Genomic DNA, 22,447 nt, shown 5'->3' with positions numbered 1-22,447 from the left:
CTCGCTGTTCAGGGGCCACATTTTGATATAAATTAGAACTTAGTCATGACAGATTAGGCTGTCTTGAGATGTTCGTTATGTTTGCCTGATATCAAACAGCTATCAGCTCTTTTACTCTTTTTTTTTTTTTTAGCTGTGAAGACATTCTGGAGACTCCCTTGTGAGTACCTTTTAGTGGGTTAACTCATTCCACTTTTTTTCACAAGAACAAAAAACAAGATGAACAAAATCAAAATTACTTCACAGATACCTTAATCTTAAAGCTTCATCTATCTTTTATGTAATATGTTGAGTGGATTTATGTTACTTTTAAGCTACTTTGTTCAACATTATGCGATAGCTCCAACTACACAAAAGCCACATCTGATTTGTTTAATTCAGTCTTTTTTCTATTAGAATAAAAGATATTTTACTAAAGTTAATATTTATTGAAAAACTTTCCAGCATATAAAAATTCAGTCCTAAACACGACCCCAAAAAAGTCATCAGCGTGGTGGTAAAATGAAATTCATTGATTTCCTTTGAAATGCATTTGGTGACAGATAAAAACCTCTGACAGAACCAGACTCAAAAAGGGCAGCCATCTGCCTCAAATGAGGAGTAGAAGAAGAATAAATAAAGAAACAGCTTGACAGAGTGAGACCAAATAACGGTACACACAGTGTACATTGGCCCTGTTATTCTCATAATTTCAAAGAGACTTTTATCCATTTCTACTGATCTCAAATAGAAGATAAAACCGTAAATACTCAAGTAAAATGATCATGATTTACCCAAAGAAAAGTTTGCTAATTGCATCTGTGTTTGCCGTGCACTCTCTCTGACCATGACACGACAGCAGGTCATCTTAATTTGCCAATTAGCTCACATAATCAGCATGTTATTGGCACAGCAGTAGTTCTCTTTCTTCATCCACTCGCTCTGTTTTTGTGGCGGCGTCCTGTAGTCGGATTGTATCCCGGAGGAATAGCTAGTATTTATTTCGGCAGCTTCCAGCATGAGCTGGCTGTGGGCTAAATGGAGAAACTGTCAAAGCTCCTCTCTAACCTGTCACATGAATACACTCCCCCCCCTCCCTCCTCCTCCCCACTCTTTTTCTCTGTGGTTTTGTGTATGTGTGCGGATGTGTGAAAACTATGGGGTCCTGGAGGATAATGCACAGCACCTTACCAGTGCCTGGCTAATGTCAGACGCTTTTGTTAGTGTGCCTGCAGGCCAAATGAAGAGGTATGAGAGTGTTGGCAGGCTGGGGAGCAGTTCAGGCTACAGACAGGTTTGTCAGCGCTGACAGCTACATAGTGACAAAGCAGGCGTTTAACGCACAATGAAATGAAATACAAGACATCAAGCTGGAGAATGACTAATCTTCTGTTTGTTTTCCTATCTTAGCTTTAAGTGACAGCTCAGTGTCGAGTTTTACCGGCGCACAAAGCAGTTCACAAATTCCCTTTAACACATGCAAAGACTAGGCCCTATGACGAGAAGAGATGCTGTGCGTCTGCATGTTGCCAGGGTCTAATCTGAGACTTCTGTGCTCCATAAATCAGCAGGCAGCGGCGGTGATGTAAGAACAAACAGGGCTGCTCTCTGCTGCAGCTGGCTGAAAGAGAGAAACGACAGAGAGGGATACAGAGAGGGATAGACGAGAACAGGACAGCAGCTGTCAGGCCTCCATCGCGCACCTGTCACACAGGAAGTGAGCGCCGGGCCACTGTTTCCTGGACACACCTCCTCAAACATTGCTCCTGGAAGAAATGGAGGGAGGACATCTGCTGTGGCGGAGAGATGCTGAAAAGATCAACAGAGAAATTTGCTGAGGATGAGGGTTTTATGGCGCCTAACTCCAGGAGAGTGCAAATACAAAGCTTCTCGAGCTTTTAGATGCGTGTAAGCGTCCAGTTTTTACAGAGTTGTGGCAGACTTTTTCTTTAGGTGGCAAGGACAGAGCATGAGCGGGACCAGAGTTTATTCTCACAGGGAATTTACTTTTAGACTTAATTTATATATTCAGATTATTTTTACTTAAAACAACACTTAATCAAGCACTGTTTGTCAGGAACGTTCAATAAAAACTCAAAATCATTTGTTTTACTTCAAACATTTGTGTTCTCACACACACACACACACACACACACAGTACTGAATTTCACTTTTGACACTGTTATAAAAAAATTACTTTCACAAAATATTTGTGACACATTTGATATGAAACAGTCTCAACAAAAGAGGCGTATAATTAAGTGTACAGAACAAGTGTTAAACTCATTCCCACAACATTACCAGTCTGTTTCTGTTTGACTGTCAGCCTCTGTAAATATCTTTTGAAAAAGGAATAAATAAATTTGACATGTTTCTCAAATGATCATTTATCAGATTTGTGTCAGTTTGCCTGACTAAAGTTATGCTTTAGGGAAAAACACCAGTAGTTTGTTGACAATCAGGAGGTCCTGAAACTGTCTCCACCGCCGTGAGATTTCCCGTTCCATTTGGTGGGTAAAACCATTTCAAAATTCAAGAGGGGTGTGTGTGAACTCTAAACTAGCGAGTTAGAATAGAGATTGAAGTTCTGTGTAGATGTTATTGACTTTCAGAGCACTACAACATGTACAGAATTATATAAAACTTGTGTTTTGGTGGCAGGATAATTTTTGACAGTGGCAGCTGCCGCTCCAACCCACCCCCTATTACTGCCCCTGCAGTTGGGAGGATGTTTGTGTTACAGCAGAGCTCTGTGACAGGCAGGTCACTCTGTGGAGACTCCGGCCCAACTCTCCCACAAATACAACAAGCCTACATGCCCTGAACTGAACAGTGAGACATTCCCACGCTTGCTCCCCTCAGCCACCCCAGCTCCCTCCCCTCCTCTGCGACCAATCTGAACTAATCCAGATGTGGTGTAGATGCTCACAAATGCAGCTCTCTTTACTTCTCCTGCTACGTCTTTTTCCAGCTTCCCACATCACTCAGCCTGCAGGCCTCACCGACGAGCAGACGAGGTGAAATCCCCCTCTGCTGATGAGGCACTCGGAGCTTTTGTCTCCAGCGCTGCTGCTTCTCCTCCCAGCCTCCAGAGCCGCTCTGTTGTGGCTGCTGTTGGTGGAAAACCTCCTCTTTGTTTGTCAGGCTTGTCAGGCTGGGTCCTCAGGAGGCTCCCCTTACCCTATTCCCAGGCTGCCCTTCATGCTGCCTGTATGCAATTAACAGAGTAATTAAAAGCCTGATGAGCTAATAGGCGTTGGTTGAGGCTGCAGGTGTTCAGACTGAGTAGCTCGTTTATGTAAATGAGCTGACTGCGAACACGCTCGGACAGTTTTCAAACAACAGATTTTTATTTGTTTAATTGCAGCTTGAATAGAAACTGTAAAGAATTTCACTGCATGAAAGGGAAAAACTGGAAGAAGACAATTTTAAGTATCAATGCAATGAACTATAACATGTCAATGTAACTCTAAAACTTTGTGTAGCAATAAGTCAATCTAATATACAACAAACACAAAAAGCAGCACGGGATTGAAATTTATAAAAACAAATATTTGCATTTTTAGCTTTCTGCAAGATAAAACTGCTTACGCAAGCAGAGGTCTTTTTACATTTATTATAATTTAAAGATAAATATGCTATTTTCTCTAGGTTTATCTACCAAATCAAACCTTGATTTTAAATTTAAATCAATGTTTCCTTTTTGAGCTCAAGTTCTACAACAGGTTCTATCCTTCAGCCCTGTGATTTATAGCACAAATGTATGAAGAAAACAGGGAATATTTTAGTTTTGTTTAATCTTTTGTGTACAATTTATATTTTTTATGATATCTCATAGTTATTAGATTACAAAACCCAATTGGTTTACAAATATTTACTGTAAGTTTAAAGGAAATGTTTGTGCTTCATAAATCTGAACATCAGCTCTGAACTTTTTCAATTTGTGTCTTGAAAAGTAAAGGATTTTAAAGTGGCAAATGTGTAAAAACCTACCAAAAAACGTATTATTGTGATTCTGATTTCTAAGTGACCTAAATGCCTTTACATTACGTTTGCTACACAACCCAGAAGCAGCCGCCTCCACATAACCATCTCCATCACCACTAAACAAACCGTGTACGAGATATATGTTTGATTTATGTCATCTCCTCAGAGAAGAGAAGAGAAACTTAGATTAAATGTTAGTTTCTGACAGCCTGAAGCTGAGCTCTCAGCTGGCTAAATTAGACTCGCAGCTGACAGGAATTTAGAAAAAGAAAATGTAAATGAGCGAAAACAGAAGAGATTTTTGTATTTGTCTGGACCAGAAGGTACTTGTAAATTCTTATTTTTTGTTCATGTCCAACCCCAGATGTGCGCGCGCACACATAGAAAACCTCCTCGTGTGTGTGTCTCTTTCTTGTCTCCTACTTCCTCCCCCATGCCTCTGCTCTCTCTGTCTGTCTTCACCCCCCCTCCCCTCCCCTGTCTGTGGCAGCTGTGCTGGTGATGGCTGTGCGCCCATGGTGCAAGCTGGCTGTGGGGTCCCAGGTGGCCCTCATGACAGTTATTGATGTTCAGGTGTTCAGCTCCTCTCACACAGGGACCCTGGAGCCACACACACACGTGCACACACACACACATGCGACACACAGACACGTTGTGGACTAAAAAAAACAACAAAATACAACATATGAAGATGCATTAAAATGTAGTTCATACTCAGAATACATGCATGTTGTTATACTTTGGCACTGTTATGCATATAAACTGCGTTTTCAGTATTTTAGCGCTGGGGAAGTGTAAACAACACACTAACAAGTCCAACAGAGAATTGGAGCATACAGCTGCAAAGTTGCCTGGAGAGAATTACAGTTTTCAGTATGACATGAAAACAACAAGCTTTGTGAAAATGCGTGCAGTCCAGCTTGCGTGTTACCTCTGGTGCAATGCTTTGGACTATTTTGTGTTTGTGCGGTGGAACAACCAGTGTCGGTACCAGTGCCCTGTGTAGCCCTAACAAACTCCAGATGTGTCTGGCAAGCTGAGGAGTTGTTCTTGGCACGGCCTGTCTCGGCCAAATGTCACAAATACTTTCCTTTATTTAGGAATGACTCCGGCTTTAGTGGCTGGAGAGAAAGAATGAGGCGAGGATGGATGGATAGTGGGGGGGATGAAAAGAGCAAAATAAATGATTAGTATAGGAGAGAGGGAGCGAGATGAGGAGGAGGAGGGGAGAGCAAACTAGAAGAAGGACAGAAGATGGAGAGGGAGGAGAGAATGAGGCGGGAGGGAGGCAGAAACAGCTCCAGTCTAGCATCTGGATTTTATTAGCAGCCGTTGGGAAAATCTGAAAAGGAAGTTTTTTTTCTCCGTGAGCACGTCGGCAGCAGTGATATGCTGCACATAACCACTTCACTGCCGACAAGAGGAGCCGGGCCCTCCCAAAGGAGAACAGATGGTCGCTAGAACTTCAATACAATTACATCAACAGCTCTCACAGATATAAGCTCAGTGTGACAAAATCCCTGCAGCTCAGAGAGAGACAGAAACACAACTCGGCTAACCTTAGCACCTCTGGCTTTGGATAAATTGCCTTTGATTCAGCCTCACTCCCTGCTTGTCCTCAAGTTATTCCTGCTTTTCTTGCCAGTGTAACCATTAAAAAAAAATGTGGATGCTTTTGATTAAAAAAAAAAGAAAAAAGCTTAGGACATGGTGATCACTTGATTGCTGTAATCTGATCAAAGTCAGGATGGCTTTTGTCAGTAGAGAGAACCAGTGACCCCCCCGGTCCTGCCATTCCCTGCTTTGTTTTTTGTTCAGCATGTTTGTTCAGCCGGCGCTTCACGTGTATCAGAGATTCTCGAGTAACAGAGGAAAGTGTTTGTGTTTTTTGTGTCCACAGCAGGAGCGCCTGCATTTTGGGAACTTTTGGATGCATCTGTGTGTTAGTTTGAGGAAGAACTGGAATTTCAGACTATAGCAAGGCAGAAATTTTGCGATTTTTAACTATAAGTTATGCTTTCAAGGTTAACACTTGAGGTTAGGACATACAACCTCAGTTTTAAAAAAAACTTGGGATTTTGTGTAAAATGTAAATCAAAACAGACTGAAATGATATGTAAATGTCAAAAACTCACATTTAACATAATCAAATAATGAAATGTTTAAACTAATTTTAAATTTTATGGCAGCAACACTTCTCAAAAACGTTGGGACAGAGGCGACAAATGGCTGTAGAGGTAAATAGTTTAATTAAGAAACAGCTGGAGGAGCATTTTGCAACTAATTAGGTTAATTGGAAACAGGTCAGAAAAGGAAATGGGTCTAAAAAGAGAGCATTTTAGAGAAGCTGAATCTCTCAGAAGTAAACTTGGGCAGAGGTTCACCAATCTGTGAAAAACCTTTTCAATTTCTGATTGATGTTCCTCAACAGAACATTAGGAAGACTTTAAATATCTCGTCAACTACAGTTGATAAAATCCTCCAAAGATTTCATCTTTTTGGAAACCACAAACTTTATTTCTTCCATACTAAAGAGGAGAAGGACCATCCGGCCCGGTTATCAGTGCACACTTTAAAAGCCTGCCTCTCCGATAGCATGGGGCATTAGTGCTTCTGACATGGACAGCTTACACATCTGGAAAGCCACCAATGCATAAAAGTATATACAGGTTTTAGAACATCTGCCTAACCAACAACAACAAAAAAAGGCAGACAAAGAAGATCCGGGGCTGTTGAATAGCTAGAATCCTTCATCAGACAAGAACAGGACAACATTCCCCTTTAAACCCTCCAGCAGCTGATCTCCTCGGTTCCTAGAGGTTTACAGATTGTTGCTGAAAGAAGAGGGGATGCTTCCCAGTGGTACACATGGTCCTGTACTGTCTTCTTAGATGTGTTGATGTCATAAATTTCAAAATGAGCTTGTTTTTTCAGAAACAGTTGTACAATTTCTTATTTTCAACATCTGACATGTTTACTATGTTCCACTGTGAAAAAAAATTGATTTGTGAGATTTGCAAATGACTGAATTCTGTTTTTATTTACATTTTACATAATGTCTCAACTTTTTTTAGAATTGGGTTGTAGTTAGTGTTAAGGGAAGCGAATGCATCATGTCAACAGTTTTCACAACGATACATGTCTAAATATGTGATCCGTGTACCAGGCTGCCTCCCACCCTGTCATTAGTAAGGACTTTATAGCCTCTGAACTTTAAATCAGCTCAAGATGAAGTGGAGTCTGGGATCTTTCTGCAGAAGCAGCCACTGTGCTGACGTATTCAAATATGTACACACACACACGCACATTCCTATCTTACCTGTGAGAGAATACACAATGTCAACAAGACAAGCTTCAAAATATAGAGATCTGAGGCAGGCAGAAGGAAAACATGCTTGTTTGGCTTTTGATTGCTCAAAGATGACATTTTCGTTTTGTGCCTATGATGTTTTTTTTAGCTAGTTGTATAAGAAAGTGGGTGATGCCATGTCCCTAAAGTCTTATGTCCGAGGCTCGAGGTTATAATTCCAAATGTTTTGATATAAAGGCCTGATGGGGGGGCTGGGGGCCAGGGGGCTGAGGCTCTGTTTGTGTGGACTCCACAGCGGCCTGATAGGGAACAGATGTGGAAAGGCAGGCGGCTGGGCAGCCAGCCAGAGCAGCTGGGAGAAATTAAAAACAACAGCATTCCTGGAGACTGGGGGAATTACAGTGGAAGGGAGGGGGGAGAGGGAGGAGGGGAGGGAGCAAGAGACAGAGGGAGAGTTTTAGGTCTATGTGGTCACTGACGAGAGTCTCTGTGGAGTACAAGAGATTGAATAGACTGTGTGTGTGTGTGTGTGTGTGTGTGTGTGTGTGTGTGTGTGTGTGTGTAGGGGGGTATTTAAGGGGACTGTTCTGCAGCAGTTAGCCAGAGCTAATAAGCAGCAGCTGTATTTCCATGAGAAAATGCACAAACACATGCACACATGCAATATATACGCAGACAAAGATGTAAAATAAGACCAAAATGCAGTATATGAATGGCCATCTAAGGTTTTGTATTTGCAGGCAAAGGCAGAGTAATTGCTTTGCCCATGACTGTGTGTGTTTGTCTATACTGTTAGCAAAATATCTTATGAACCACTGGATAAATTTGAAAGAAACTCATTGAATGTACATCTACAGCTGATTAAATTTTGGTGTCACCTCGATACAAAATGACCACCCAACCAAATTAAAATTAGCTAGTACAATTAGTCAGTCGTACAAATAGTTAATTTCATTAATTTTTTGCTTATATGTGGTGTTGTAGTAGCTGAGAGTCATCCTCAACACTCATTCTGATCATTAACATGTGGAAATGTGACTGTGGCAACCATTGTGAAGTAAAACTACAGATGGTGGGTTATATGCATTCCTTCAAGGAATAATAGGGTTTTATTTATTATTGTTATTATTATTATTTGTGCATGCACCGTGAAGTCTTTAATGAGACACCAGAACAAAATGTAAAAGTTAGAAACAACACTAAACTGTGCATGTGCACCTGTACATCTGCAGTTTGGTGCCTCTCGCAGCGAATTGTTTTTCATCTTGTTTCATCATGGCACAAGGGGAGAGTGGAAGACAGAGAACATTTTTAGAACGCAGACTGCAGACTGTTTCTTTGGTGAGCAATCTTTTAGCCCCGATTACGTCAAACCTGCAGACATACAGCTGTTTGGAGGGTATGAGAAACAGAGACAAACAGGCACAGGCAGCAGCAGCGGGGTAGGTAATGATTGGACCATGCTGTTTTATTTTCAGCATAATATTCAGTAGTATTTAGGACAGACAACAGTGAAACTGAGTGGATCTATTTTCAGCTGCGTTGGCTTCAAAGTGGCTCCTTTCAGACATTCGGAAGGAAATGGCAGCTTGCAGACAGGAGCGTGATCCAGAGCTGAACCTTGAAAATTTAGTCCTCTTTTACCAGGTGTCTATCTTTTTAAATTTCTTTCGGCGTAAATGTTTTGTCCGTCAGCACAAAGCACAGTGAGAACACAGATGGTTACAGATGGGGTTTCAGACAGAGCAGAATTCCTAATGTATTAAAAGTAAAATCCAGAGCATGGTGTGTATGTGTATGTCCTGAAGCTGGTCAGATTAAACAGCTGTCTATAATCCCACTGTGGGAGCAGACGGACAAGATGGTCCCCTTATCCTCCTTGTCTTTGCTTCCCTCTCCTCCCTTCCTCTCACTCATATTTGGCTCATTCACTGTAAAAAATGGATTTTGGACAATAATAAATATTACCCATAAAGAAAGTTCAAATTATTAATAAGTATTTAATCTAAATTACAAAAAAATGTCAAATTTGAACTCAGTGTCACAGTCAACACAAGGTGTGGGTGTCCTAAAACTTTAGAACTAGTCCTTTAATTTAGACATATGGAAAGCTTGTTTGTGGGTTTAACGCTCCATAGATGAAAGCGGGTCGTATCTATTTATACCAGCCGCCCCCGTCTGCCTCTGTTTTGTGTGTTTATGTTCAGAGCGTCTGGCATGGGGGCAAACAGCAGAGTGCCCCTCGTGTTCTTGAGGATCACTGTGTCAATGGCCCTCGTGCAGCATACTCCAGCGTGGCGCTCTTTAAATACAGACACCAGCTGTTGAACACTTCGACGTGAGCTCTCAGAAACAGGTTCACACGAAGCACCGAGGCCAACCAGCACGGGAGTTTTGTGGATGAACACATGAAAAAAAAATATGTGATATTGTTTTAACACGATGGCTGATGAGTTGAGTACCTTTACACCACAGCCACACGCAGGATTTAAACCCAGGTAAACATGCATAAAGGTTGAGGCTTTAGATCATTTTCCGTGAGAGCATTTGTGGCAAAGCTTCTGTTATTTTTAGTCTGTAAAGATATAACAGATTGTTTCTGTAGCCAGTAAGTAAAATATGATGACATGAGCCTTCTTTATATGAGATTTTTATTGAAATATTTTGTTAAAGTTTGGGTTGTAACTACAAACATAGTATATAATCTCACATATTCCTCTGTAATATTTAAAAGGAGATGGAGAGAAGACTGAGAGGATGTTTTTTTGGTTTAAGTGGTGCTGTTTTGAAGAGGGGTTGTTTTTTTTTTTTTGTTTGTTTTTATCAATTTTAGGTTTTAATAAGGAATAACATAAAATTAACAAAACATGACAATTTGCCTCTACTGCCCTTTCCAACAAAGGAAAGAAAGAAAGAAAGAAAATGTTCATAAAAAAGATTCTTCTTATTCTTATTATTATTATTAATATTTGGTTTAAAGGAATGCGTATTTCCTTCGCTTTTCTTGCAAAATATGTTAGCACTCAGAGAATGACTTTAAGATGACTTTAAGCTACTACCACACCTTTTAGTGCAGCTTTTGTAAAATTGACATTTAGAGCCGTTTTAGTGTTGGCTAATGTCGATTAGTTGTGGCAGCCATCTTGAATTGGGTATACATCATATATTACTGTCTGAAGCAGAATTACTGAGACTAAAAAAAACGTAATTAATTGGTAACAATTTTAATAAACTGGTATAAACTTAAAACTTCCCTCACATTTGGCTATTTTACATCTGTTGCAAATTTGGCCATTAAAATCATATCAAATGTATGTATATAAATGTCTTATACAACTTGTAATAAATAGATAAAAATGAAGTACATTGGGATTTTTTAAATTTTACAGGCAGTACCTCACCAGTAAAATCATTAAATGCCCCATTAACTTTACTCTGTGGTCATATTTTCCTTTTAAAGTTATAATAAAAAGACTCTTCCTTTGTGGTTTTCTATTAATTATGTAATAAAAGTCTCCTGTACTGACTGCAAACAGAAAAATGTCTTTACTGTAACAATTATTTCATGGTTTGTTACTGGATAGTGGATGTTTATTGCATTCTGTTACGCTCTCCTGTAAAAACGATCTTCTCAAAAGCTGAAAAAGTCATCAGACTCTGCTCAGGTTTGCACTGCAGAGGGATCTAATTCCAACAGCTGCTCTGAGAGGTGGACAGGGAGACACTCTGAGATCCATAGATAGATTGATAAGAAAGTTTGTGTACAAAGTTTTCTGCTTCACTATCTTTTTTTATATGTATACAAACTCCTGACCACCATGACAGCATGACCAGGCCTTCACAAATGCTGGTGGCACATCCACCTTTTGTTGTGTTTTTCTTCAGTCTCTTGCTGCTCCATCCTTCATGCATGAAGTGTGGCCTTGCCTTGTTTGGTCCTGGTAGGGTGTCTGCTTTGGGCCAGTGAAGCCTCTAGTAGCAGGACGGAGCGCTGCTGAAAGCCAGTCCACAGTGATGGACAGCAGCAGATCCAGCTGCACTTGTCACTAGCTGTCAAACCGGCTGTCTGGGCTTTGGAAACAAGAAGGGACAGGCGGGGAGGTGTGTGTGTGTGCTGTGAATGTGTGTGTCCAGGGGTTGGAGGTTACAGTGGGAAAGGGTGGGGGCAGTGATTGGGATGTCATTGGTGCATGGATTGTGTATGCGTGAAGGAGAGAGCAAGAGAGAGGAGGGGGGTTCAGTCAGCAACAGCTGAGAGAGAGCAGGTGTTACTGTATGTCTCCCAGGCCTCATGAATCTCCAACAAGATACACAATACAAGTTTGGATTCATTTCCACTCCCTGCATTGATTTGTTTCACTTCTGTACATGGGCCTTTTGTTTTAAGGAAACAATCGATTGGTTGCAGGTGAAAATGTCAGTGCTGTCCTTTTTAACCAGCTGTTGTCCCCTTTGCAAGTTTTATTTTTTTCTAATTTTGAGCTCCGTCTTGCTAACCGTTTCTGTTGTTCTGTCTTGTTTGGGGGGCGTTGCAGGTAGCAGAGTGCAGAAGGTTGGAACAATGCCAGATTCACCTGCGGATGTAAAAACCCAGCCCAGGTCCACCCCACCTACCATGCCTCCTCCACCCCCGGCTGTCAGCCAAGCAACAAGTCGCAATGCCTCTTTCACCCCGACCACCAGTAAATCAAGTAAGGCTACTTAGTTTTTAAAAAAAAAAAAAAAAATCACTGTAACCTTTTTTAAAAGGTGTCTGAAAAATTGTTTTACTTCTCTATCCCAAATGGTTCTTCCATGGACATTGTCATTGTTGACCTATTTTCAGTCACTTTGGCTGTTTCTGGAGGTAAACAAACATATATGGTAGTTAGCAGACAATTTTTGCTTGCAAATTTTTAATTTAGGGACACATTAATCATTAATATGAGACAAAATATTGTATGAATTTTGTTTCTTTCTTCATGAATTTTTTTTACTAGTTTTCATGGCGCTGAAATAAGTACCTTTTAACTGTGCAACTTAGATTTATTTACAACAATCATCTTGAAAAATGCAAACTCTTTGTCATAAATTATTTGGCTGTACCAGCAGAGTTCCTTTACGTGCTGTGAGATATATGTTTACATGTCAGCAGGCAGTTAAAGAGGCAAGTGTAAGAAAAACAGTGAACTCTATCATTAACCCATGTGTCATTTCACACAAAGCGCTGAATATAATAACAAAAGTTCTCAACCTGGGATTTGCAACAGTGCAAATATTACAGAGCTGACATGCATATCCAAGCATTAATTTAATAGCTGCCATCTGGATTATAACTGCAACATTTTAAATGAAGCTACCAGTACCTGGGAGTTATGATGCTTTTTGTGCGGTTCGATCAAAACGTTATCATGCAAGCTGTGTTTTTCTTTGTCTTTTTATTGTGCAGCATTGCTGGTGTTTTTTTACACTCACTTTGAATTCTGAGCAACAGCCAAATAATTCTCAACTATCTGCAACTCCCCGTGTTTTACACATCAGGACCACAGTAAATCAGTTTGTAACCCATCAGTGTAATACGTAACTGTATCACCTCAGGAACCATCTACAACAAAATCTGCAGCTATTTTTTTTAGTTCAGTTGTCAATAAATGCACAAAGGAAGAAGAATCCCACATGTATGTTTTTTCCTTGATCTCGAGAAAAAGTACTCTACTCACTTGTGTGTCAGTTGTGTGTTTCTGATGGTATTCGTGTGTCTTTTGGTGTGTCCTTGCTGGTGGGACAAGTGTCTTGAGCGAATGACAGTGTGTATGTGTGTGTGTGTGTGTGTGTGTTGTTTATCAGTGGGACAGGCGGCGGCTGGTACAGGGGACATCAGGCGGGACGGCGTTGAAGTGTGCAGGCTTCTTTTCTTCCCTATATAGCAATGCAAGGCCGTGTTGTTTCACCTGTCACGGCTGGCGGTCAGCAGCGCCGCTCTCTCCTTGCAGCTTGCCCTAAAACCAGAACACAAGTGCTGGGATCACATGGGTTAGTCCATATGTGTTCAGGCCTTCGACCCGTGGATTAAAGCAACAAACATGCCTAAGAAGAACTACAGGAACTACACCAGTGGACAAGTAGACTGTGGAGTGGGCAAGATCCTGTTTCCAGAGGGCCTTTTTGACTGAGTTAAAGCAATTGAGGGGTTGTGCGTTGAATTAGAAAACACACACTCCACACACACACACACACACACACACACACATATATACATAAAGTTTAATGAAACCTGCAGAGAGTAACCATCTAATGTCTACTGTACATCTACACCTGTTTAACTTTTGGAGTTAGACCAGTTCAAGATGGCCACCACAGCCTACTGAACATAGAAAACTCAAAAGTAGATTTTATTGTGTTTTATTGTGGTAAGAATAGGTGTGGATGTTGCTGAGGGTCATTCACAACACATACTCCGAGTGCTACTCATTGCACAAGATTATTTTTTTAAGATTAAATGCTAGAGTCAGCTCTATTATCAAAATATCTCATGAACCACTGGACGGATTTTAATGAAAATGTTGAGAATCGTTTACAACACATACTCTGCATAACATTGTTTTCAAGGTTTGAGCAAAATAGCTTCAACTCTAAACATAAGATGAGCTTGGTTTAAAACTTGTGTGATAGACAGAGGGCGATACGCATTCCTTCAAGGAATTCTAGACCTATATATATATATACTCTTTTCTTTAAGCAGGAATCCATGGTCTTGTTTTAGCCAGCACAAACAATGATCTCACAAACCTGAGAGCTAAAACTTGTGGCTTATTTTAGTCTGAAAGGTTCAGATTTGGATGTCCGAAATGTTTATCTTTAGTCACCACAAGATGCAATAATTAGGTGCTGTTTTTTGTTAACTTATTCTAAGTTATACAGGTTTTATTGGAGGATTTTGAAAGGACCAAGTGCCTCTTCTGGTTCCAGGGCCATATTTTATTCATGTGTGAACTAGACAATAAAGCCTTTTTTGTTGACTCAAGTGCAAAAACAGGTAAAGTAATGTTCAACAGTGGCTCACCAACTGAAAAGATGTTTTAAAAGTGATGAAATGCTTCATCAAATACTGTAAATGTTTGCGGTTATCGTAAGATGATTAGATCACTGGTACAGATAGTTTATTATTTGACATTCAATTATCATTTGTTAATCCAGTTCACATACAAATGCACACATATATATGTCTGTATAGTGATTGACAGGACAGACTGGAGAACAGCTTCATGGGAGAGGTCAAACTTGTGTGCGCGTGCACGTTCCTGGGTATTTATGAGTTTGTTTGTGCCTGCATTAAGCAGAAAATGTGAGTGATTATGTATGTGCGTGAATGCTGCAACTATTCTGAACCTTAAAGCTGCAAATCTACTTTCAGCTGGTGGACATGTGCGAGACCAGATTTAGCAACACACCTGCTACTGGAATAAAAGTAACACGGCCCGCTGGACTATTTTTGGCGTCTGTTTAACAAGTTCCCTCTTATAGTTGTGTCCTGCTGAGTGAGTGAAGAGTGGGGTGGATCAGACTAATACAGGAGGAGATGGAAGGGCCGGAGGGGGTCAAATGGTAGCACTTGTGAGACAGCTGAAGTGACCACAAACACACTCGCTGCAGCGCCCAGAAAAGCAGCAAAACGTTGCATCACTGCTGTCATTTTAAGCATCAAACATCCTGCAAACTCGGTGTCAAATTTGAAGTCATGTGTGCTTTGTTATATTTATTTTGACCAAACAGTCTTCAATCAGCAGGGTTGAATGATCTCATCCCATTTCCAGATCTGTCAGATGTCCCTCTAAAGCTTCTGAGCCAATTCACACTGTGTCATCTTCCTGTCTGTTTGTCTGTAGTGCTGAATGGGAGTAGTCACTCTCCTACATCACTAAACGGTGCTCCATCCACTCCCAATGGCTTTAGTAACGGGCCAGCAATGTCCTCGACGGCTTCGTTGTCCAACCAACAGCTCCCGCCCGCCTGTGGAGCCCGGCAGCTCTGTAAACTAAAGCGCTTCCTGACAACGCTGCAGCAGTTTGGAAACGACATATCACCCGAGATTGGAGAAAGAGTGCGCAGCCTTGTGTTAGGCCTGGTGGTAAGCTGTGATTGTCATCCATGCAGAATCTTCCAACAAAAACAGGGAATGCTGAGCAGTTCTGTTTATAATGACAGTTAATATGTGGAATGTTTAGCAGATTATTATACAAAACATCTTTCAGAACATTGCAGTCCCTATAGTAAAATGTTGCAAATGTTATTTCCTCTGTTTTGGACAGAACTCCACTCTCACCATTGAAGAGTTTCACTCCAAACTTCACGAGGCCACAAACTTCCCCCTGAGGCCTTTTGTCATTCCTTTCCTAAAGGTAAAAGCTTGTTTTGCAAATTTTATGCAAAAGTCTAAAGCCTTTTTTTAATTAAGTGGGGTTGTGTAGAGTACTTAAAAGCAGCCAGTGTCTTACCTTAAGTAGATAGCAGTCAGAGCAATCTCACTTTTGAAAATCAAGGAGAAATTCTTGCAGAAGAATTATTCTAAACCTCAAAAATGTCTAAGCGGACTTCCTCACAAATGTTGTTTACCAACAAGTCACTAGCACTTGCAGCCCAGTAAAATACTACCTAAAAATATTACCTTTCATCCTGCTCTTATATAAAAATGTTTAGGATATGTTTTATGTGCATGCAGTTCCTTTAATCCACATTTCAAACATACATGAGAATTGAAATATTGTTCGGATTTGAAGCCTATACGTATATTTTTAGCCATCACTTGTAACCATCATATTAAATGCAGACAGTAGGACTGGCACATAAATATGTCTTTAAAAAGAGTTAAGTGTGAAAGTGTGTGTGAATGTGTCGAACCTCCTGGAGCGCGATGATCCTTCACATCTGGGACATCGCAGCAAACACTGTGTTACATCAAACAGACAGGTCTGAGAGAGCTGTTTGACAGCAGTGTTACACACACATTCACACACACAGATACAAAACACACAGCCCAAAGAGAGCGAAACACATGGTGGAGGAATGTGTCGAGAGTCCTGTCTTATCTCATCCTGTCTCTTCGTCTATCACCATCCTTTTCCCCCCTCAGTCTAATCTGGGTTTATTTCACTCTCACCCCATCTATCTAATGAACCACCATAAGTTTTAGTTTCTCCTCCTGTTTGTATAACATTTTGCTCAAGCTTGATATTGGTCCAATAAATCTATAATCCTTCCAACAACAACTTGTTTAATTCCTAACCAAAGATGTCTGTCTTTCCTCTTTTAACCACTGAAGGCAAACCTGCCGCTGCTGCAGAGAGAACTGCTCCACTGTGCCAGATTGGCCAAACAGACTCCAGCTCAGTATCTGGCTCAACACGAGCAGCTTCTCCTGGACGCCAATGCCAGCTCACCCCTCGACTCCTCTGAGATCATGCTGGAGATGAACGAGCACGGAAAGAGAAGGACTCCTGACAGGTAACGGAAGAAAACAGACTTTAGGAGTCCTTCTATGATGGCAGATTGAGATTTTTTTCTCAATGCCAAGTGTCTCTTGGCATTGGGGGGAAGCTATAAATCGTCTGTGCAGGAGGCAAAGGTCTGGACAGTCCTGATGCCAGACTGACTCTGCCAGCTGCCTTAGAAGGTGGAGTGGAGAAAAATGCAGAGTAGGAAAAGAAAACAAGATGCTGTGTGTCAAAAGATTCATAAGTGGCGTTTATATTTTCAAGAACTTTACACCGAACAAGTTTGCTTTTTACTCGATGAACTTTAACTGAGCATAGTTCAATATGGCGGCAGTTAATGCTGTTCTGTTCAAGAGTAAACGGCTGCTGTAACCTGAAAGATTTTATGTTTTTTTGGACAAACCTTTTCATCATAATGCAGTAAAAAGTTGTGATATTTCACCTGGAGTGCAGCGTGGTCAAGCTGTCACACACCTGCATGCACAGGCGCCTGCTCAGTGGAGCAACTGGAGCAGCTGCTACCTGATTTTTTAAAATGTGGGGTGCAAACTTCTGTTTTTGCTCCCCCATTTTTTGCCCTAAAAACATGATATCTTTCCCAGCAATAAGACAAAAGCAGGTTATTGATTCTATTTTTACTTTCTTAGTTACAAACTAAAAAAAAATTATATTAAAATATATTAAAAAGACTATATTGTAAAACTTCACAAAATTAACATGGATTAATTCATTTTCGACCTGTGAATTTGGTTGCAGGTAGTGAATGTGAATTAATTCAGTTTTAATGTGTGTAAGCTGAACTTTCACCTGGTTCTGATGAGGTGAGCTTGCACAGCACCACTGAGAGGCCAAATGGAAAAAGAAGTGGATTGAAATGATCAACAAAATCAGACAAAAAAATACACAGCTTCTTTTTGCTATTCTTCCACTTATTTTTTTCCCAGTCTAAGAACATCCTTTTTCAATTTTCCCCTCATCTCTTTCTGGCCCTATTTGATCACGTCTTTACCCCTCTAACTCTCTCCGCCTGCCTGACCTGTTGCCGCCCCCAGCAGCTGTGCATATGCCAAGGATGTGTCCAGATGGTCATATCCTGAGCGGGTTGATAGGAGATGGTGGTTTGGATGGGCCTGAATGTCCAGTTTAAACTGGCCGTGCAATCCCACTGTAATCCGCACACCTCCGCCTCCTGACCTTTGGCTTACACACAGTGTGTAGAGCTCAGTGGAAAGGGAGGGAGTACAACCAACATCATTCCAGCTGTTCCTCTCATTTGTAGTCTACTAAAGCTAAAGATGCGTACGAACATAGCCACTAATATACACGTAGAAAAGAGTGAGCACAGACACATGAACACGCATCATCCACATGTGGCAGCATTTATTTGTTTTTGATCCCTATGATGATAAAGAGTGATTTTCATCTGAATGCCTGGCTATTGCCATCCAGCTAAACAGATTATTATCAACACTCCCATGTAAACTGTCCAGATGGCTTGAAATCACAACACGCACAGATACATACTCACTGAAAGTACACAGACACAAATGAGTGTGACTAAACATCTGTCAAATACGCAGCCTTCATTGCCCCTAAAGCCTGAGAGCAGGGTGAGGGGGTGGGGGGAATACTTGCAATCTAAGAGCAGGAAGAGGGATATTCAGATTAAGAGCTTGAGATGTGGGGTGTACAGTTGGACTTGGGTTTGTTGGACACATATGGTGTACAGCTGTGCAAAAGCTTCGGAAAAGCAGGGCCTTACTGTAACTGAACAACAAGCAGCTCTTATATGTGTGTGTGTGTGTTGGTGCACACCATATGGGAGCTGTTCAACTTTAAAAAAACATGTTTGTGTTCCTTTCTTTAGCCTCTCAAACTGTAAGATTCATCCAGTAGACGCTGTAATCTGTGACTCTTAACTCGTGGTTTTGTTTTGTTTCAAATGAGAGCAAAAACATTTAAAATGTGTTTTTTTTCTTTTAATTTATCATCTAAAACACATTCCAAACTCAAGGCCTGCAGGCCAGAAATGGTCCTTGTTAGAATTTTATTTGTCCCATGTGATAATATTTTAGATGCATTAGAAGTGAGTGGCCCACAAACCTGTGACAGCCTTTACTTCTTTCCATTTTGCTTTAAAAAACTGAGCATACTTCTCATGGCAATAAAAAATTAAATATAATAAAAATTAGGTTTTAACTGAAAGTCAGCCGTCGATTTTACGTATTTGTGTGTGGTCATTTGACTGTCTGTCTGTAAGCAAAATATCTCATAAACCACTAGATGGATTTTAATGAAGCTCTCAAAATCATTGGATGCACATCTCTCACTGATTCATGTTAAAGGAGGCCACCACAGCCAATTAAACTTAGAAAACAAAAAATGTCTATAACTCAGTGTTATAGAAACTGAGCTCAAACATGGTATGGTAGTAGCTCAGAGTCATCCTAAACACATACTCTGAGAACTATACATTGGGCAAGATCTGTTCTTAAAACCTTGGCATTAAGTGTTGGAGTCAACCCTGTGTCTTTTAGCAAAATATCTCATCTTAGTAAACACAAAAAGGGCTATCACTTTTATAGATTTTAAGCTTAAATTTGATGTGGTAGTAGCTGACAGTCATTCCCAATATATACTCCAAACACTAACAGATCATGCAAGATTGCACAAAGTCATGAGTATTTTCAAGATTTAACCAAAACAGCTAAAACTCTGTCATTTCTCAACAAAAATGATCTTAGTTTAAAACTTTGGTATGAAACACGGTGGGCAATATGTAACCTTTCAATGAATGCTAGGCCTTTAATGATTTCTATAAATCTAAAATGTCAAGCAAAAATCACAAGAAATTAGAGAATTCCTCTGACCACAGTGAGACAAAAGAAATTGTCTGGAAAGATAATGAGTGCAGGATTGTTAAAGTCGCTGGTGCTTATCAACACAGTTGTCGCTTAATGGCACCATCCTTGGGTGCCATTAAGTCAATACCAGAAATTTAAGTGAAAGCTAGAAAGTTCATTGAAAGCCAGAATGTTGCAAAGAATGTTTAAACTCTTTAAACTGAGATCAGAATGTGATCATCACTTTTTATTTTGCCTTGATGAGATGATTTTGATGAAATTCTGGCCTTTGCAGTGGCATATTTTCCTAAACCATGAGTATTACTCTTGCCTGGCAACATTTTCCCACAGTTTTCACAGCTGTGGTCTGGAAAGGCCATTGAAGGAAACGATGTATAAAAATCCAGAAGCCTCTCGGTTTCTCCATGTATTAACTTTAGCTGGTCTTATTTAGAAGCAGCTGTGTGTCCTGTTTTCATTCACTCACTTGTCTGCCTCTTTAGGACCAAAGACAGCGCAGAGAGAGATGGCTTGCACCCGGAGCACCTGGCCAAGAGGCCCTGCACCATCAGCCCCAGCCAACGCTTCAGCCCCAGCACCGGTCTGCCCTCTCACCCACCTCCCAACGGCCTCCCCACACACCCTCCCAACGGCCTGCCCCACCCGCCCAACCCCCAAGTGGGACCCCAGCACTATCGCTTGGAAGACATGGCCCTGGCACACCAGTACAGAGATGCATTCAGACACAGTGAACACCGAGACTCTAGAGACAGGCACCGGCAGACAGGTAGGGCTTGATAAATCTGCTGATCTACAGTCACACGGTTTAGTTACATAGACAAGACGAAAGGAGCTTCAGTCAATATAAATGGAGTGTTCAGAACAAAGACCAGTTGTCAGTTGAGTGTGATAATCCTTGTGGTCTATATAAAGACCACAGGCATACATACCCATATGACCAACTGTGACAGCCATATTATATATGGCTTCCATCTGCTTTTCTAAAAGGAAACAGCTGAATTCTACACCAGATTAAACATGAGGCTGAAGTCTTACGTTTTATCTGGGTAAATGCATATATTACACATTTAAAAATGGTTTATTTCATGCTAGATCGTATTAATTAATTTCTAAAATTAACTGGTTTTATTCTCACTATTCCAATAGTATTAGAATTGTACTTGGTGAAGTTGTATCATCGGAGCAGTAGTTAAAGCTATTGCCTCACAGTTCCTCGAACAAACCAAAAACATGCATGGTGGGTTAACTGGTTACTTCAAATTGTCTTTGGGTGTGAGAGAGAGTGTGAATGATAAAACCCTCTTCTTGCATCATGATCGCTGGAGAAGAGCACCAGCTTGAAGAGGGTTAAAAAAACGGATGGATGGATGGATAAGAGTTGTGTAGAAATTAAAATTATTCATTACAAAGTATGAATTCAAACATAAAAAATGTTATTCTGAACTATATCATAGGATGCTGTGTGGAAGTGTTTATTTCAGCAGTTACACTGAATGCAATTCTGAAATCCACACTTATTGTAAACAAAGCACTCAGCTGAATCCCCCATAAAACACAGGGAAGCTGGAGTCAGCAGCAAATTACATGTACAAAAATAACAAGAAGCAGGACAAAAAGTATGTTACACAAGTCATGAGGTGAGGAGTCTGTGTGTCTTAAATGTATCACAGATTCCCTTATAGTCTGGCCTGAACGGTATTAATTGTGTATAATTCAAAGTGTTCCACACAGGAGTCTTAACAGAGATGTCCTGTGGGTTTTTATTGCAGCAGCGCACGGAGCTCGCCAAGAAGAGGTGATTGATCATCGTCTTACAGATCGAGAGTGGGCAGAAGAATGGAAACATCTTGATAATGTATGTATGAGCATGCTTACTGCCAACTGACTCTTTGTTTTATTAACAATAAAGCAGTGGAGGGAAGGAACGAGGAGGTCAGCAGTTTAATAAAGTTAGTTTCAGAGCTGAAGATGGCAGGCAGATGACAGTAACAGGAACCGTTGACAGACAGAACAGCCTCTGTCCCAGCTGAGTTAGCAGTTGACAGACAGCTGACCTCGGGAGGTCCGTGTCTGTGTGCTGAATTAACAACTGACAGACACCTATCTGGATTCCTCGCACCCAACTCTGTGGATAGAAAATCATGTGTGCTCGTCACACACACGCACACATACAGGCACACACAGATAGAAACAGGGCCCCAGATGGAGCTCAGGACCCAGCAGAGAGCAACTCCAGCTGGGTAGAGCAGCTGAGACAAGAGCTGTAGACGTGGAGAGAACCGGCCAGGCCTGGACTCCTGCCAAATTAGAAACACTTCACTGAAATAAATATGGCTAACTCAGAGAAGAGGGAGGTCGGGGGAGAGACAGAGGAAAGGAGCAGGTGAAAGATGAATGGGAAGAATGATACGGACTGAATGTCAACAATGCTAAAGCCATTTATCAGACCTTGCCAGTGTTGAAAAGACAGGGCACTGTGGGAGAAAAAAAAGTAACAGTTTATAACAGAAAAAAATGAAGACAGGAAATCTGTTGAGTTGGCAGCGAATGGAGCAGAGGGGTGGAAAAAAATCGACTCAACCTTTGCATCAAAAGCCCAGCTGTTACATTACCATTGTTGTGACGCTCTTAGATGGTGAAATCACCAACAGGGCTAGAATCTGCAGACAAGAAGAGACAATAGCACACAGTTACCTGCATGCTGACTTCCAGCTACAGTAGACGGGACGTGTTTATGGCGGAATTACATTAGTTTTGATCCCATGACTTTTGGTATTTTATTAGGATACTTTACTAAAAAATTGTTGCTGTTTATTGCTCCCTGTCGAAGGCAAAAA

At 40.9% G+C, this 22,447-nt stretch overlaps 1 protein-coding gene and 1 long non-coding RNA gene across 7 annotated transcripts in view; one reads left to right on the top strand and one right to left on the bottom strand.

The window, feature by feature from the left end:
- The window catches only part of cbfa2t3 (CBFA2/RUNX1 partner transcriptional co-repressor 3), a 51,376-nt gene that overhangs the window by 16,793 nt on the left and 12,136 nt on the right, over positions 1-22,447 (top strand). For all 6 annotated transcript variants that reach the window (XM_037979793.1, XM_037979794.1, XM_017442056.3 and 3 more), the window contains exons 2-7: positions 11,812-11,967; positions 15,142-15,383; positions 15,565-15,654; positions 16,575-16,756; positions 20,093-20,376; positions 21,380-21,465. In XM_037979793.1, the coding sequence (XP_037835721.1) occupies positions 11,812-11,967; positions 15,142-15,383; positions 15,565-15,654; positions 16,575-16,756; positions 20,093-20,376; positions 21,380-21,465 (1,040 nt within the window). The remainder of the gene's footprint in view (positions 1-11,811; positions 11,968-15,141; positions 15,384-15,564; positions 15,655-16,574; positions 16,757-20,092; positions 20,377-21,379; positions 21,466-22,447) is intronic.
- On the bottom strand, positions 101-3,177 carry LOC112449931. The gene is made up of 3 exons (XR_003038484.2): positions 2,982-3,177; positions 1,683-1,788; positions 101-1,600 (listed from the first exon to the last, which is right to left on the bottom strand). It is a non-coding gene; the product is annotated as an uncharacterized LOC112449931 (long non-coding RNA).

The sequence above is a fragment of the Kryptolebias marmoratus genome, linkage group LG15 (assembly GCF_001649575.2).
Source record: "Kryptolebias marmoratus isolate JLee-2015 linkage group LG15, ASM164957v2, whole genome shotgun sequence".
Classification (NCBI taxonomy): domain Eukaryota; kingdom Metazoa; phylum Chordata; class Actinopteri; order Cyprinodontiformes; family Rivulidae; genus Kryptolebias; species Kryptolebias marmoratus.
Note: the sequence above shows the minus strand (reverse complement) of the source record. Positions and strands in the feature narration are given on the sequence as shown.